At 32.4% G+C, this 16,669-nt stretch overlaps 1 protein-coding gene and 1 pseudogene across 1 annotated transcript; both read left to right on the top strand.

Moving 5' to 3' along the window:
• Positions 1 to 583: 583 nt before the first annotated feature.
• Positions 584 to 7,248, top strand: LOC105130319 (protein SCAI-like). Its single transcript, XM_011032765.1, has 9 exons — positions 584 to 1,363; positions 2,568 to 2,774; positions 2,898 to 3,170; positions 3,699 to 3,765; positions 3,849 to 4,040; positions 4,160 to 4,251; positions 5,669 to 5,848; positions 5,937 to 6,073; positions 6,321 to 7,248. The coding sequence occupies exons 1-9, from the start codon at positions 854 to 856 to the stop codon at positions 6,514 to 6,516; spliced, it is 1,854 nt and encodes a 617-aa protein (XP_011031067.1). The 5' UTR covers positions 584 to 853; the 3' UTR covers positions 6,517 to 7,248.
• A 6,967-nt stretch (positions 7,249 to 14,215) lies between these two features.
• On the top strand, positions 14,216 to 16,321 carry LOC105130318 (histone H3.3-like; annotated as a pseudogene).
• Positions 16,322 to 16,669: the final 348 nt, after the last annotated feature.

Genomic DNA, 16,669 nt, shown 5'->3' with positions numbered 1-16,669 from the left:
GGATCTGTGTCATGAAAGTATAATAACAAAATAAAAATAATTAACATTAACAAACTAAACTAACCAAAAAAAATTATTAAAATAAAAAAACAAAGGAAAAGAAAAGAAATAATAAGGCATAAAAAAAAAAAGAAAAAATAGCTCAGCATAAAAGAATAAAACAAAAACAAAAAAGATAGTCTTTTGAATTGTGAATTGTACTGTATAGTTTACAGTAAAATATTGAATATTTCTAGTTAGATAATTTTTAAATAAAAAATAATTTATATTTTTTTAGAATTTAAATTTGAAATTTATTAATAAGAATCCTTAAATTGAGGTATTAGACTGTCTTTGTTATGATAAATTGCACTTGATACAGAGCTAAATTGCTTAACATCTAGACAACTTTCAAGAGTAAATATTCGGAAAAGAAAAGGAAAAATTGGACGGGAACTGCCATAAAAATAGATTCAAGAAATGCACTCCACAATCGCATAATTTATTATTCAAGGATCAATATAAGAAAATAAACTAGCACAGGGATGATGATTGATAATATCACTAAACCATAAATATTGACAATTTGACACCATCACCTCTCTCTCTCACTCACTCTCGAACATATGCCCGGGTATCATTGAGAATCAGCCTCTGTTATTTCAATGAAACTCGCTCCATTGTTGCAATTATAATTAAAAAAAAAAACTAATTACTACTAAATAATACATATAAAAGCCAGACAACTCATGCGCTAAAGGAAAACACAACGCTCACTCTCTCTCTCTCTACATTTCCTCATGGGAACCAGCAGCGGGAACAAGCACCGGTGAGTTGTAACGACGTCGTTTTTTCTTACCAACCCGGTTTTCCCATGGCGAAGAAAGAAAAAGACGTCGTCTCAAAAACCTTCCATTCCTTGGTAGAAAGCGCAGACCGGAAGTTCGCTCGAGTCCGCGACCTGCCATTGTACGGACGCGCCCCGCAGAATCACTACTTTCAGAAAGTGTTCAAGGCGTACATGAGGTTGTGGAAGTACCAGCAGGACAACCGGTCAAAGCTAGTTGACTCCGGTTTGAACCGGTGGGAAATCGGAGAGATCGCGAGTCGGATCGGGCAGTTGTATTATAACCAGTACATGAGGAGTAATGAAGCCAGGTTTTTAGTTGAAGCGTACGTGTTTTATGAAGCGATTTTGGAGAGGAAGTATTTTGATGCCGGCGGAAGTGGTAAAGCGAAGGTTGATGTCGGTGTTAGGTTTAAGGAGTTGAGATTTTATGCTCGGTTCTTGCTTGTTGCTTTGATTTTGAGCAAGATGGACATGGTGAGATTGCTTGCTGAGAGGTTTAAAGCTCTTGTTGATGACTGCAAGACGAATTTTCGTGTAAGTTGATTTTTTAATTTTGCTTTTTTTTTTTAGAAGAAAATGTTTAGTTTTTGTTGATTATTTATATGATTTTGGCTGCAGATGATTTTTCCTTTTTAGGATTTTTTTTTAATTTTTTTGGTGGATTATTGTGTTTTTTTTCTCTTTTATAGTAATTTACTGACTTTGAATTTTTTATTTATGCGGATTCGTCTTTTCTTGTGGAGAATTGTTTTTTTATTAACTTTGTAACGAAGGAAATTGTGGAATAGGAAACGGTTAATTAACTGACTTTGAAGAAAATTAAGCGGCTCGTTTGATGTAGAAAGGCAATTTTTCGGATTAGTTAGAAGTCTAGATTGCTGAATTTGTGAAAATTGGAGCTCAATTTTACGTTTGTTTGGTGAAGGTTTAAGAATTCTTATGTTTTCGTGTGATTGAATGAAAATTAACCTTTTGATATCTGTTAAGGAAAAGAATTAATTAATTTTTTTAAGTTAATTTGGCACCTTGATTCTCGGGGATGCGTTTCTCAAACTTATATAGAGAGATCGTTGCTAAACACTGGATTGGGTTTCTATTTACAGTTTACTGGAAATAAAGACCTTGGAAGTTGGAAATAAAGGGGTAGCAATCCTAAAGAGGCTTTAGACCTGGAAATAAAGGGGTAGCAATCCTAAAGAGGCTTTAGACCTTTTTAGGTCTAGGTGATAAAGGGGTCTTTCGTCAATGAATTTTCAAGTATTTACATGTTAATCTAATTTAAACAGTTCTTTAAATAAAGTTGACACACTGCTATGGGAGGTTTTTGTGGTTATTATGTTCCTTCTCTATTGACCATCTATGGAGAATCATGTCCAAATGGTCAAGAGCACCAACAATGCTCATAACCATTGGTAGTTAGTTCAGCTGGCCTAGTTCATTGATAGATCATTGCCAAAAATAGAGTTCAAGCAATAGAATTTGTGAGGCTATGTTGGGTGAAGCAATGGATGCAATGCAAAGTATAGCTACTTATTCGGTAGAATGAATAATTTACAGTGTAAATTTGACTTCTATGCATATCTATATGAGACATGGACTAGGAGGATTTCGGTTAATATGTCCAAATTTACCAGAGAAAATTATTGATTTTCTGTGTTACCATTATAAGTTGAAATGCTGCATGTAACTTTCTTTCGACACTTGCATGAACAAGAGCAAATGAATTATTTGTCCTCAGGAAACAAACTTTAAAGAATGGAAGCTAGTGGTGCAGGAAATTTTCCGCTTTATGGAAGTTGATAGTGCCTTCACAAATGTCAGGCCTTTGCGGTACTGTGCTCTATTTGATTCTCATGCAGCTTCTCGTCCTTACTTGGCTCGTTTCCATGCAAGGAAGATTGTAAAATTCAGAGATGCTCTCTTGACAAGCTATCATAGGAATGAGGTAAAATATTTTTTAGAGTTTGTAGGACTGGTTATTGATAAGTTCACATGGAGCTTGAATTAGCAAGTTGGCCCAATTAAGTGAATTTTTTTTGTAACAAGTTATGTTTTTTGTCATTTTCAGGTTAAATTTGCGGAACTTACTTTGGACACTTACAGGATGATGCAATGCTTAGAATGGGAACCTAGTGAATCTTTCTACCAGAAGCGCCCTCCAGTTGAATCAGTTTACAAAAAGCGTCCAGTTGAATTGAGTGAAAATGGCACTGTAATTGATCATTCTGGAGCTTCTGGATTGATAGATATAAACTTGGCTGCAGATTTGACTGATCCATCTTTACCATCAAATCCAAGGAAAGCTGTTCTTTATCGTCCTTCAGTGACTTATTTGCTTGCGGTTAGTTCTGAAGATCTTACATTATTTAGTTACCCACCTCTGTCTTTTATGCCTTAGTTGAGGCTGCTCTGCTTTCAGAATGATGCAATTGATGTCATTTGTGTGAGGCTTTTCTGTTTGCATTATCTGGATTTCCTGTCAACCAGGTCTCATGTGAATTTTTTTCATTTCATCGAAAAAATTGTGTGATAACTTCACTAGCATGGAACACAGTTGTAGTCAGTGTATGTTGTGGCAAAATTTTTCTGTGCAAGTAAATTTTGTATGACACAGTGACATCAGCTGTACAACATGGCTCAATTTAACAAAATCTTATATAAGTAACATGTAGTTTACTATTTGAAAACCATGGTACAAGTATACTTGTGACTTGGGTTCCATTGGAAATCAGCAGGTAAGGCTCACATATAAGTTTCTGACCATTTCACATTTATTCCTTGAGGGCATATTTTTATTTTTCATTCCTTCATTGGCATGTTATATACTCCAAAATGCTGGTTTCAGTTTGACTAAATTATTCACTCACAGGTTATGGCAACAATTTGTGAAGAGCTCCCTCCAGAAAGCATCGTGCTCATATATTTATCAGCCTCAGGTTAATGATCCTCCATAAGCTAGTACAAGTCAACTGATTATGTCTCATCATCCTAGACTAATTGTCTTCATGAATCACTCCAGGGAAGGCTGCTCGAAGTAATGCCTTTCAAGTAGAAAGCTCTGGAGAATCAAAGAAATCTTCCAAAGACAGGGTTGTCTCTGGAGCATACAGTGAACAGAAAATCCATGCACTTGAATCCCCTTGTAACGGGAAGAGAGAGTCAAGTGACTACCATGACAGCTGTCTCTGGTTAGGTCCTCGGGGAAATGGTGGTGAGTGGTTGCACTTCTTTGTTTTTCTTTCTAGTGTTTAGCCTCAGTTTACTGAATTTACTTTATCACTTTCCTGTGTTGCTGTTCCACTCTAAGGTGTGATGCTTGTGGATTTTCAGGGTCAAATGCCCTTTACCCTGGCGATATAATTCCTTTTACTCGAAGACCTCTTTTCTTGATTATTGATAGTGACAGCAGCCATGCATTCAAGGCAGGTTTGTCATAACCTGTGAATAGCTTGTCGTAGAAATTGGATTGATTCTACAGTCTAGTGTTTAGAATTATTTTTTCTGGCTTGTGGTGGAGCTGCATTTAAATTTAACATATAACGATTTCATGTCTACAAATATCATTGAACATGATGGATTGCATTATCCATTGATGTGGGCGTCTGTGTTTAAGGAGGGAGAGAAAATATGTTGCAGATTGTTCAAAAAAGAAAGGAAAGGAAAGGAAAACATGTTGCGGTCATTAGTGCATACATTGGATTTTTTCTGGCTTGTGGTGGAACTGCATTTAAATTTAACATGTGACAATTTTGTGTCCATAAATATCATTGAACATGATGGATTGCATTATATGCTTGCCCATTGATGTGGGTGTCTGTGTTTTTGGAGGGAGAGAAAATGTTGCAGATTGTTCAAAAAAGAAAGAAAGAAAGAAAATGAAAGGAAAACATGTTGCAGAGGATCTTTCTAAATTAAATATTTCATCGGTGCATGCATTGGAATAACTTGCTGTTTGCATGCACATGCAGTTTAAAACTGCACTAGCTTTCATCAATCAAACTGTTGGATGTAACTTACTATTAATAATGCCAACTTCAAGCTTGATTGTTTATTGATTTGTCTTGCATTTGTTGTAATTAATAAAATTGTTCTTTAAACATGAAGAGCTGTCTGTTTAGACAATAATACCTATTGGTATGATGTACTTGAAAACTGCAACTCTATCTACATATAAAAAAATTTTAGGTAAACTGAAGTGATTGATCTATAAAACCTAACACCAGTATCTAGAATATATATATAGATAGATAGATAGATAGATAGATAGACTTGTCATCTCACACCCTATGTCTTTCTATAGTACAGTGACTGTAGCAACTCCTATGGCCGTGTTCTATTCAGCAAAATAAAAATAAACTAGTAAAATATTTGCTACTTTTTTAATCTATACCTGGTGTGTTCAACTGATTTGCACAGTAGATGCAAAAGCCAAGGTTTTATGTTCAACTGATGCACATGGCAGCTGCTTACGTGATTTATTTTAATCCCTTAATCAATATGCTAGTGCTGATTTATTTATTCCTTAATCTTCAATGTACTGTGGAGGAAGCAGCTACATTGTTGACTCTTTTGGTAGCGAGTTTGATGGGATTCATTTATTCCTTAATCTTCAGTGTACTGTGGAGGTAGCTGCTGGGCATGCATAGCCTCATCTTATGACATGCATTTAGATCTGACTCCTTTCTACCAATGTCATTTTGTTTTGCTGGCATAATTGCAAAGGGATTTATGAGGAAAATATGATCAATGCTTCTTATCATTCATCTGCATTTCATCCTTCCCCTATTTAGTTCTGGTTTTTCCGTCAAGTTGTTTATTTGAGTTGTGGATGATTTTCAGGTCCTGCATGGTGCAGAAAGGGGAGAGCCAGCTGCTTTGCTTCTTTCACCTTTGAGGCCAGCATTCAAGAATCCATCTGCTGTTGATACAACACATAATGGAAGTCAATTTACCTTTTTCCTGACTGCACCTCTGCAGGCATTCTGCCAGATGGTTGGCATCACTTCTGATTCTGATATGGTAAGTTGTAGGTCTAAGTTCTTTAATTTGTATGATAATTTTCTTATTCCTGGTTTCTCTTTTATGGCTAATGACACTGTTCTTTTAGGATTCTTATAATGATGCTGAGGAGATGCTTTCCCTTGCATTCTCTGAGTGGGAGGTTATTCTCTGTACATCAAAAGACCTGGATCTGGTTTGGGCACAAGTTTTATCTGATCCATTTCTACGGAGACTTATTCTTAGGTACAGTTATCTCTAAATAGAAGCGAAGTGTTAGTAATCTGTGAAGTTATTCAATATCCTCTATACATTTTGATGGTTCTTGACTTGTGGCTGAAATGGTTCTTACAACAATAGGTTGGCCATGTAGATGCAGGACCCTTTCCCTTTTCGTTCTTTGCTCCTTTCTACGTAATGATTGTTTTTAGTTTGGATATATTATTGGATTTTAGCTAATCCTCCAACATATGTTTATGGAATGTGTCTCCAGATTCATATTCTGCAGATCCGTGCTCTCAGTCTTCTGCCCTTCTGAAGATGATGAGCAATATCTGCCTGTTTGCCTACCCCATCTTCCCAGTTCTGTCTCTGCAGGATCTCAAGTTGTGCAGTCAGCTATAATCCAGCTCGCAAATAATCTTAAGGTTGCAGATTGTTTTCAATTTGATGACAAGGGATCAAGATAAGAGTGTGGGTTTCTGGTTCCCAACTTCAATTACTTAATGAGGTAAATAACTCCTGGAATTAGACAAGTTGGTTTAGAAGGCAATTCAAACTGCTGGTCAAGAAGAGAAAATTAGCTGCGCATGGTTGTTTCTGCTTGTTTAATGGTTGACATGCCAACTTACACGTTGTGGTTTGCGGTCTTAGGATGGTGCTTCATGATTTCCAGTTGTTAATGAAAATAGATGCTAAGTTGTTTAGGTGTTCGGCGGTGTATAATCTAATTGGGTTTATACTTTTTCAGAGTTGTTATCAAGCTAGTGCTAAATTTTTTTTTCTTGTAATAGAAAATCAGGTTAGGCAGTCGAAGGGAATATATGTTTTGTTTTTTTGTTTTTAATTTTATAGTGGCAGCGGATTCATGCATTAATCTGAAGCCGCGGGAGAGGCACCATGTAAATGAGCACTGGAATCCTTTCAAATTGCTGTGCAATTTGCAAATTCGACGTGGTCCCTGTTCGAGCTCCGGTTGTGCTCACCGTTCACCGCTTTTCTTTTCGGGATTTTATTCCCACAGCAATGGATGTAATAATTAGTTATACTTGTTTAATCTTCATATTATTTAAATCTAATTCATAAATAACCTAATCATCTCAATGAAATGTATCCAAATTATGTCAGATGACAAAATTGAAATGTAATTTTTATTTCGAGACAATGTAATTGATGTATAATCAGCGTGATCAATCTTCTATCTGTCCGTGATCTATCTATCACTGTAATAGCAAATTGCTACATCAACAGAAAGCCTGCGCTTGAATATGGGGACGGCTAATCATGTTGATGCGTCATGTAAAAAAAAAAAAAGAACTACGAAGTGAGATGCGTTTATTATGTCATTTTGTATATATAAAAAACAGGGAAAAAAAAGAAAAAGAAGTATTCATGAAGTTTTTGCTGTTTAGAAGCAATCGATCAGTGCTTGTTTTATGCCGCTGGCCAATTAAAAAAAATGTTAAAAAAGATGTATAAATGCAGTTATAGTATTTTAAATAAGAGAGAAAAATCCCACTACTTGGGTAATGGATATTTCTAGGTCCAATAATTGTTGCTCTTATTTCCTTCTATGATAAAAAAAAAAATTGAGATGAAGGTTTTTTTAAAAAAACCAATCATGATGATTTACACAAAAAGAATATTTTTTAAAAAATAAATTATGAAGTTTAATTTTCAAGTAATTCAATGTTAAATGATAAAAAAATAAAAAATAACAAAAAAATCTAAATTAATATGCATGCGTTTATTATGTCATTTTGTATATATAAAAAACAGGGAAAAAAAAGAAAAAGAAGTATTCATGAAGTTTTTGCTGTTTAGAAGCAATCGATCAGTGCTTGTTTTATGCCGCTGGCCAATTAAAAAAAATGTTAAAAAAGATGTATAAATGCAGTTATAGTATTTTAATTAAGAGAGAAAAATCCCACTGCTTGGGTAATGAATATTTCTAGGTCCAATAATTGTTGGTCTTATTTACTTCTATGATAAAAAAAAAAAATTGAGATGAAGTTTTTTTTTAAAAAAACCAATCATGATGATTTACACAAAAAAATACTTTTTTAAAAATAAATCATGAAGTTTAATTTTCAGGTAATTCAATGTTAAATGATAAAAAAATAAAAAAAAATAACAAAAAAAATCTAAATTAATATGTGAAACCCACAACCCAAATAGTGATTTCAAGATAACCATATATAAAATAAATCAGAAAAAATTTTGAAGTTGAATTTCTAACAAAGCCAACATAGAAGAATAAAATTGAATGAAAAATCAACCAACAAAACAAAAAAAAAACACCAACGAAACCAAGTAAACCTGCCAAACTTCACAGCTAGACCATCTGAACGGGATAGCCTAATAGAAGACAAAATAAAAAAAATTATGAAGTTTAATTCTAAAACAAACATAATGTTTAAGAACGAAACTGAAAAAATATTAATTTTAAAAAAACACCGTAAAAAATATATTTGAGTCAACTCAAGCTAAATCATCAAACCTGCGTTCCAAAACATAAAATTGAGATAGCCCCATAAAAATGAGACCAAATAAAATTATAAAACTTAGTCTCTAACAAATTCATTTTTGACGAATGAATTTGAAAAGAAAAATCAGTGTAAAAAAAAATCTAAAAAGGAAAAACATTAAGCCTGGTTAACTTTTCAAACCTGTAATTTAAGTCATAAAATCAAACGAAACCAAGTAAACCTGCCAAACTTCACAGCTAGACCATCTGAACGGGATAGCCTAATAGAAGACAAAATAAAAAAAATTATGAAGTTTAATTCTAAAACAAACATAATGTTTAAGAACGAAACTGAAAAAATATTAATTTTAAAAAAACACCGTAAAAAATATATTTGAGTCAACTCAAGCTAAATCATCAAACCTGCGTTCCAAAACATAAAATTGAGATAGCCCCATAAAAATGAGACCAAATAAAATTATAAAACTTAGTCTCTAACAAATTCATTTTTGACGAATGAATTTGAAAAGAAAAATCACTGTAAAAAAAGATCTAAAAAGAAAAAAATTAAGCCTGGTTAACTTTTCAAACTTGTAATTCAAGTCATAAAATTGAAATTACCTCAATAAAAAAAATCATGAAATTCAATTCCTAAACTAATCAAATATTGAAAGATTAGATTAAAAAAATCAATTATAAAAACAACCAAAAATATCAAATGAAAAAAGACTCAATCCAAAATAAAAACAAAATGAGAGGACAACTTTGATTTTTTTATAGAGCAATGTGAATTCTAAGAAGAGGAGAGAGAAAAAAATGGAAGATAAGAAAAAAAAATAGCTCTCCACATGCAAATAAGCACTACACACATCGCACTGCTAGAAAGGTCTTTCAACGATGCATATAATGCCACAAAAGATAGCAACATTCTAACACTAGAGGAAGTTGCATGTGCTTTTAAAACTTGACGACTTCCTTTACATGTTGTCATGTGCATTGCCCATTTTCTATTATCCTTTAACCCTGATTGTTTTCTTTTTTAAACATATTTCCTCAAGTTTTAATTATTTTAGATAAATAAAGTTAAGCTTTAATTTGCAAAATTGACCATCAACCACAAGTTAAAAAATTTTCTTGATATAATGAAATCCTTATATCTAGACAAACAAAAAACACTACTAAGTCTAGTCTCGAAACAATTACATTTTAAGGGATCAAGTTGAAAAGAATAAAAATTGAGTGACCACAAAAAACTTGAGGCTTGTATTTTCCTTGCACGTGCAAATTTAGTATGATTCTTTTAAGAAGAGGGAGTTGAATATTTGTGTTGTTTAAATTTAGTTCTTATAGCTTAAATTGTTTTAAAGCAATACAATCTTATTTATTGTTTTCTTTTTTAAACATATTTCCTCAAGTTTTAATTATTTTAGATAAATAAAGTTAAGCTTTAATTTGCAAGATTGACGATCAACCGCACGTTAAAATTTTTTCTTGATACAATGAAATCCTTATATCTAGACAAACAAAAAACACTACTAAGTCTAGTCTCGAAACAATTACATTTTAAGGGATCAAGTTGAAAAGAATAAAAATTGAGTGACCACAAAAAACTTGAGGCTTGTATTTTCCTTGCACGTGCAAATTTAGTATGATTCTTTTAAGAAGAGGGAGTTGAATATTTGTGTTGTTTAAATTTAGTTCTTATAGCTTAAATTGTTTTAAAGCAATACAATCTTATTTAATTTTGCCAAAACAAGCATTCATCTAGTGCAATTTTTTTCTTGATATTGCAAGAACCTTACTCGAAGCCAACTAAAGCAAAATATCAAGTTCAACTCCAATCCAATCCAATCCAATTTAGAAAGATGAAATTGAATGTCTAAAAAGAACTTGAGTGATAAAAATAAATATCATCACAATCCATAATAATTTTATGCCTCGGATGTTCCCTTTAAAGTTATAGTTTTTTTTTTTTTGCAATTGTAATTGTAACTAGATATTACAAAAGTTTAAGTTGTATAACATACATTTTTATGTGATCAAGTTAAACCAATAAAAAGATTAAAATAATCTAGTATGTGCATGCGCATGCGCATGCACACTCGAAGCCAACTAAAGCAAAATATCAAGTTCAACTCCAATCCAATCCAATCCAATTTAGAAAGATGAAATTGAATGTCTAAAAAGAACTTGAGTGATAAAAATAAATATCATCACAATCCATAATAATTTTATGCCTCGGGGAACAATATTTTCCCTTAAAGTTATAGTTTTTTTTTTTGCAATTGTAATTGTAACTAGATATTACAAAAGTTTAAGTTGTACAACATGCATTTTTATTTGATCAAGTTAAACCAATAAAGAGATTAAAATAATCTAGCATGTGCATGCGCATGCACATATATATAAATAGGATTATAGTTTAAGCATAAAAAATCCTAGTACGCACACTATCACATACAACGCAAAATTAATTAAAGATAAACTAATACATGTTTAAGTTGTTGATATTTGTTGGAGAATTGACAATTCATTATCTCGTCTCGGGGAATTCTTGAATAAGTTTAAGGCATTTGCTTATTGAAAATCTTAGAACCAAAAAAGATAATAATTTATTGTTATTGATAATAAATTATTTGTTCTCAAACTTATATTACTCCTTACATGATATGAACATAATAATTATGTAATTAGCCTCCTGTCATTCCAAGTACTCCTTTTTATTTGGATGTATTATTAAAAAAAGTCTAGGAACTATAAATTTAAAAATTAAAATTCTTGTATAAAAATGAGACTTGAGCCTAGATTAGATAATGAAAAAAGTTAAAGATATTGCAAAAGGAGTAGTAAAACAAGCTAAAAAACCACATGAAAAAAGGCCAGAGAGCTACAATTTAGTATGATGAATATCTTTCATTTAACCCATATTTATACTAATTTTTTTAACCTATATTGTTGAAGGATTAATCATGAGAAATAACCATAATTAATTTTCATATGTTGACCTTAAATACCCCTTTAAAAAATATTAAAATTTTGGTAATTTTTAGCTTTAAAACCATATATATTTCCTTTGAAAACTATTTGGGAAGATGAAGAAGATTAAATGTTCACTCTTTATTCATGGATTGGATATTCACAAAAAGACCTATAAAAAAAATAATTCTATATGATTAGAGAATTATTTATAAAAAAACTCAAGTAGATGAGCAAACAGCATAACTAAGCCGACAATAGAGGCCTATGCCCGAGCCGAACCAAATGCGTGTGCGTTAAAGTCAAATTATTTTGCTAAGACTCATTTATGACTATTCAACTTTTCACTACATAAATTTCAAGGAAATCTTTTTCTTTTTCTATGTGGGATATGAAGTACTGAACTTTTATTTCATAAAAACATTTTAACTAAGGGTTTTTTAAAATTAATTTTTTATTTATCCAAAATTTATTTTAATTATGTTAATATTCCATGATAATAAATCTTATTAATGAACAATTACCAATGAAATTTTAACCCAAAAAAATATTTCACTTTAAATTCAACTTTAAATGTATCTTTTATTAAAATAAATTCTAAGGGTCTTGAGATTTTTTTACGTGTTCTGGAGTTTGAGAGATAAAACAAAAAAAAAGAAAGGAGAAAGGATGAAAGTTAAAGGGGGGATCAAATGCAAAAGCAAAAACAAAAACAAAAACATGACGAAGATTGGGCAAATAACTCAATTTATTCTTGTATAATTGAACATTTTATACGTGCTTGCATGTTTAATTATTCTATATTTTTTTTATAATATACATCTATATAAATTATTTTTTAATATTTTGATGTGAGATAATTATATATATGTTATATTTATATGAATTATTTCTTAATTTTTCAATGTAGGATAATTATACAACATTTTATATTTGTATATTTCAATGTGGAATAACTATACTATATTTCATGTCTTGTATTTTTTTAATAATCTACATCCACTACATCCACTTATATTGTTTCTTAATTTTTTGATATGAGATAACTATATATGGCTATATCTACATGTATTATTTTTTAATTTTTCAATATGGGGTAGCTATATATAGCTATATCTATATAAATTGTTTCTTAAATTTTTTGTATGAAATAAATATATTACACTTCACTTTTTTTTTTTATATAATCTACATTTATATAATTGTTTGTTAACTTTTCAATATGAGATAACTTCACTCTACTTTATGCCTCATATTTTTTTTTTATAATCTATATTTACATGTATTATTTCATAATTTTTGTACATAAAATATTAAAATTTTAAATATATTTTTTAAAATTTTTTCTAGATTAACTTGTGACTTATGACTCGGTTTTCTAGCTTGATCAACTTTTAAATCAAGTTTAATAATTATTGTTTTTGTTATTTATGATTGTGTAACACAAAGTTAAAGAAACATTTGTTAATGAGTTTCGCAACACATCTCATTAACAAACACATCCTTAAATTTGTAATGCTAAAGACACCATTTATTTTCTTGTTTGAAGCTGCAATTGAGTACATTTTAAAGGTACGTCTGGTTTCAAAAATTATTAAATTGATATCTTTAATATTTTGTGATAATTTTGATATGTTTATATAAAAAATAAAAATATAAAAAATAAAAAATGTTTTATTATATTTTTAAATAATAATTACTTTTAAAAATTATCATACTACTACAATAACATACAACATTTAGTTTTGGCCCATTGATATTTTAGAACATAAATGTATTTTCACGACTCCTATGCTCCTTTTTTTAACTCGCAGTAAGATTTTTGTTGAGGCTCCGTGAATTTTAATTGTTTATTAATCAAAATAAGACTGGAAGCATACACTTACTAAGAAATATACATGATTTAAATGAGGAGACAATATAATCAAATTATAAATTTCAATTCATTTCTAAACATTCCAAACTACATGATTCGATTCAATTCTCGTATTTTCTAATAAAAGATAATCTATCAAAATTGTATTTATATAATAGTATTCAAAATTCATACTTTAAAAGACCTTATTATGTCATCCATGCCAGCATTAAGCAAGTTTTTTTTTTTTTTGATTAACATGGGTGTCCGGGCCAGTTTACGAGTACCACGACTAATTCTACGGGCCCTGAAGTTAACGACCATGTAAACCTCCAGTGGCCATCATATGAGCAACCAAGAATTCGAACCTGAGATCACAAAGGGAGCAAACCCCTTAGTTCCAAGTCTTTACCATTTGACCACCACCTAGATGGTTTAAGCAAGTCCTTCTTTATAATCTCTTAAGAAGGTTCTTAGATGTGTGACAATAATAATTTTTTACATTTTTTTAATGAATATATAAAATGATATATATTTTTAATTTTTAAAATTTATTTTTAATATTAGCATATTAAAATAATAATAAAATATATAAAAAATAAATTTAAATAAAAACAAATATTAAATTTTTGCCGACCTTTATGAAGATCGAATTACATGTTACAAAATTCACGATGCATAAAAGTACAGAAAAAAATATGTCACTTCCCTCGGCCAATAGAACTGTAGAATCAAGCCTTCGCGATCCTCGTCACTTCTCTAAGACCACATCCTTGCCGTTCATATCTAGTAGAGAAAACACAAATTAACAATGTTTAAACCGTCCGATAACAAGGAGAGAAAACACAAAGATATCCAATCTTACCCGTCCGATTCCTAACTCCAAATGTCTATAAGTAAGCCTTGACTTCTCAATATTTCAAACTTTACAAAAATTCGACGCAGGGAGGGAGCGAGAGATTCTTGAAGAGATTCAAAGGTGCCTTTTTTGGATTATTCTGTTTTCTCCTGTTCCTAATTTAGGGTTTCTGATGAAGTTCTTCGATCATTAGGGTTACTTGACTTCTCTAAGACCACATCCTTGCCGTTCATATCTAGTAGAGAAAACACAAATTAACAATGTTTAAACCGTCCGATAACAAGGAGAGAAAACACAAAGATATCCAATCTTACCCGTCCGATTCCTAACTCCAAATGTCTATAAGTAAGCCTTGACTTCTCAATATTTCAAACTTTACAAAAATTCGACGCAGGGAGGGAACGAGATATTCTTGAAGAGATTCAAAGGTGCCTTTTTGGGATTATTCTGTTTTCTCTTGTTCCTAATTTAGGGTTTCTGATTAAGTTCTTCGATCATTAGGGTTACTTCTTGTTTGAAATCAAAGTCTGCTTTTGGGGATTTTGGCTATTGAATTTGTGTGTTCTCGATTCGGTGTTTGAAATAGGCGGAGCCTTTTCGAAATTTACGGTTTATTTATCATTTTCGTTTCAATTAATTAATTCTTCTAGCGTTGTTATGATTGCTATTATTGATATCAACTTTCAAACCAATTTAGGATTTTTTAGACGTTTAAGTTTCGATGGAATTGTTTTTTTATGTCACTAGTTGTGTAATTGTTTCAAGGTCATTCCTATTTCGATAATATTTATTAAATTGTGGTTATGTTTGCCTGCTGAGAAAATGCAAGGAAAACGCAGTTTCGTTCATGGGCATTCTGTAAGCTCGATCATACATATGAATTCTGCATAAGACGTGTGGCTTTGATTATGTTTTCTTTAGTTTCTCAAATGTTGTCCAGGAGGTCTAAAACGAGGTTGTCAGTATCTGCATGAAACTGTGTTAATGAATGTTAAATGTTGTATATTTTTTGTTACTTGGATGATTGTTTCTGATGAATTGGCTGCGAATAGATGGCCCGTACCAAGCAAACTGCTCGTAAGTCTACTGGAGGAAAGGCACCAAGGAAGCAGCTCGCTACCAAGGTGCATTTTTTTCTCTTTTGTTCCATCAGGTCTAATTATTTGTTTTTTGGCCGGCGTAACTTGAATTAAATTGTGTTGTTTTGTTAATTCGAAATCTCTGTTGTGTGTTGAAAGGCTGCTCGTAAGTCTGCCCCAACCACTGGTGGGGTAAAGAAGCCTCACCGTTACCGCCCTGGAACAGTTGCTCTTCGGTGAGTTATAGAATACTGTTCCTTTTTCGAATGTGCTGTTTACTTGTTCATTGCTTGTTTCTGATGAGGTATTTTGTTTTTAATTAACTAAATGTTATTATGTTGATGTTATTCTGCAATGCAGTGAAATCCGTAAGTATCAGAAGAGTACTGAGCTCCTGATTAGGAAACTCCCTTTCCAGAGGCTTGTTCGTGAAATTGCCCAGGATTTTAAGGTATGATTTGTTGGTTCGGTAGTTATTATCTTGATAGTGTTTATGGATATGGATTTGGTGTTTCGATGCTAATGATGGTGCATTTTCTGCTTGTTTTGGTGTGCAGACTGATCTGCGTTTCCAAAGCCATGCTGTGTTGGCACTGCAAGAGGCAGCTGAGGCATACCTTGTTGGGCTGTTCGAAGACACCAACCTTTGTGCCATCCATGCCAAACGGGTCACCATAATGCCCAAGGATATCCAGCTGGCTAGGAGGATCAGGGGTGAACGTGCTTAAGGGGGCACATGCTGAAAGGGGAGAGCACTGTTCTTTTAATCAGCAGCAGCAAAGTTTAGGTAGTTGGTAGATAGGTTTGGTGGTAGTGGTGCATGTCTGTGGTATGGTTGGGTTAGTAGAAGGCTGTGTGACGGTGGTGGGGTTAGTAGAAGGGGTTCTATCTTGTGGGAACTGAACCTTTGATATAATTTTATTCCGTTGTAATTCTGTTTGACCGGCTGTCTTTGCTTTCGTGACATGAGGCCACAAGGAAGTGGTTGCATGAACAAATGCTGTATTTTTGATCTAATTCTCAGTTTAGTGTTGTTAAATCTCGAGTGTCGATCACTTTTTCGTTGTCAACTGGGAAGATGTTGGCGAAACGAATTTTTGGTTTCCTTGTGGTTTTGGGGGCTTCCAGCGGATAGGTGTTTTACGCAAACTACGTTCCCAACGTCAAAATTGAGGGCTTCCAGCGGGTAGGTGTTTTACGCAAACTATGTTCCCAACGTCAAAATGGGGGGTGGGTTGTTATGTTTGAATCTGGGAGAGCTAACTATGGTCTGTCCATGGCCTCTCTGCGGTATTCTCGATAGGTGCCGCAAGTTCGGTTGACTGCTGCCTGGTCGGGGTCTTGTCTTGGTGGTTCGGCAGCCTGTTATTGACTGTTTGGTGATTGG

The sequence above is a fragment of the Populus euphratica genome, unplaced genomic scaffold (genome assembly GCF_000495115.2).
Source record: "Populus euphratica unplaced genomic scaffold, PopEup_1.0 scaffold45.1, whole genome shotgun sequence".
Lineage (NCBI taxonomy): Eukaryota > Viridiplantae > Streptophyta > Magnoliopsida > Malpighiales > Salicaceae > Populus > Populus euphratica.
The sequence above is the reverse complement of the archived record's forward strand: the minus strand, read 5'-3'. Positions and strand labels throughout refer to the sequence as shown.

Excerpts from the sequence above, each read along its gene's own strand:
- LOC105130319 (XM_011032765.1), top strand. The coding sequence starts at position 854 with ATGGCGAAGAAAGAAAAAGACGTCGTCTCAAAAACCTTCCATTCCTTG. Across the intron at positions 3,766-3,848 it reads CATATATTTATCAGCCTCAG|GGAAGGCTGCTCGAAGTAAT; the intron begins GTTAATGATCCT and ends GAATCACTCCAG. Across the intron at positions 4,252-5,668 it reads ACAGCAGCCATGCATTCAAG|GTCCTGCATGGTGCAGAAAG; the intron begins GCAGGTTTGTCA and ends GATGATTTTCAG.